The sequence below is a fragment of the Eschscholzia californica genome, unplaced genomic scaffold, assembly GCF_041429995.1.
Source record: "Eschscholzia californica isolate CP2 unplaced genomic scaffold, dmEscCali1.0.p SCAF_1, whole genome shotgun sequence".
NCBI lineage: Eukaryota > Viridiplantae > Streptophyta > Magnoliopsida > Ranunculales > Papaveraceae > Eschscholzia > Eschscholzia californica.
The window spans coordinates 74825609-74827045 of NW_028238198.1; the positions used below are offsets into that span (position 1 = coordinate 74825609).

The 1437-nt window shown below is 38.9% G+C and overlaps 1 protein-coding gene across 1 annotated transcript; it reads right to left on the minus strand.

Moving 5' to 3' along the window:
• Nucleotides 1-397: 397 nt before the first annotated feature.
• On the minus strand, nt 398-1033 carry LOC147569108 (uncharacterized). Its single transcript, XM_086661971.1, has one exon. The coding sequence runs from the start codon at nt 1031-1033 to the stop codon at nt 398-400; it is 636 nt and encodes a 211-aa protein (XP_086518097.1).
• Nucleotides 1034-1437: the final 404 nt, after the last annotated feature.

Genomic DNA, 1437 nt, shown 5'->3' on the forward strand with positions numbered 1-1437 from the left:
TCCAATACTCTTTTGAGCGTAAGAGATTCTCCATTAGCAGACTCCAGTACTCATAATCCCCATCAAACTTTGGGATACAAGGTTGTGCAAAGTTACTTGACTCTGCTGCCATTTTTCTCTTTCTCACTCTGTGTTTTAGAAATCACCCAAAAGAAAAAAACTGCAGTTTTTCTATCTGGCTCTGGTACCACTTTGTTGAGAATAAGAACAAGTAAATAACTCAAACACTGAACTGGATTCGATAATCTGAATACTTTTATTGAATAATAATAGCTATTTATAGAGTATTAGTGACTGAACTGAATTGCTAGAAAATAGCCTCTACTTAGTACGTGCAAAGAAGAATTCAAAAACAGAAATCCCTGAAGACTAGGGACTTTATTAACTGAAGCTAAGACTAAATCAAAACTAATCCTAAGACTAAGTGACACCCTTCATGAACAAGTAAAGAGCTTTGCAACTCATCCACTGAAAGGCAATTGATGTCATTCGACTCTTCGATTGAACATACTATATAATTGAACTTCTCAGTGAGTGTGCGCAGGATCTTCTCAACAATCTTGACATCAGTCATGTTCTCTCCAAGATTCCTCATGTCATTTGCCACCAGCATCACTCTTGCAAAGTAATCTGTGACAGATTCTCCAAGCTTCATCTCCAATACTTCAAAATTCCTACGAAGAATTTGAAGTTGAGCACGCTGCACCCTCGCATTTCCTTGGTACTTAACTTTCATTGAATCCCATAGCTGCTTTGCTGTCTCCTTCTGAGCAATGGTCTTCAGAATGGACTTGTCAATGGATTGAAAAAGGTAGTTCTTTGCCTTTAGATCCTTCAACTTCACTTCCTCCAAGGTTTTTTGCTGTGCACCGGTTAAAGCTTCTCCAAGTGCAGGCTCTACATACCCCTTTTCTATAACACTCCAATACTCTTTTGAGCGTAAGAGATTCTCCATTAGCAGACTCCAGTACTCATAATCCCCATCAAACTTTGGGATACAAGGTTGTGCAAAGTTACTTGACTCTGCTGCCATTTTTCTCTTTCTCACTCTGTGTTTTAGAAATCACCCAAAAGAAAAAAACTGCAGTTTTTCTATCTGGCTCTGGTACCACTTTGTTGAGAATAAGAACAAGTAAATAACTCAAACACTGAACTGGATTCGATAATCTGAATACTTTTATTGAATAATAATAGCTATTTATAGAGTATTAGTGACTGAACTGAATTTCTAGAAAATAGCCTCTACTTAGTACGTGCAAAGAAGAATTCAAAAACAGAAATCCCTGAAGACTAGGGACTTTATTAACTGAAGCTAAGACTAAATCAAAACTAATCCTAAGACTAAGGGGGGGGGGGGGGGGGGGGGGGGGTGGGGGGGGGTAGTGGTTCAGGACATTGGAGGACACTCAGAGACAAAATGTTCCAGAGACATTTCGG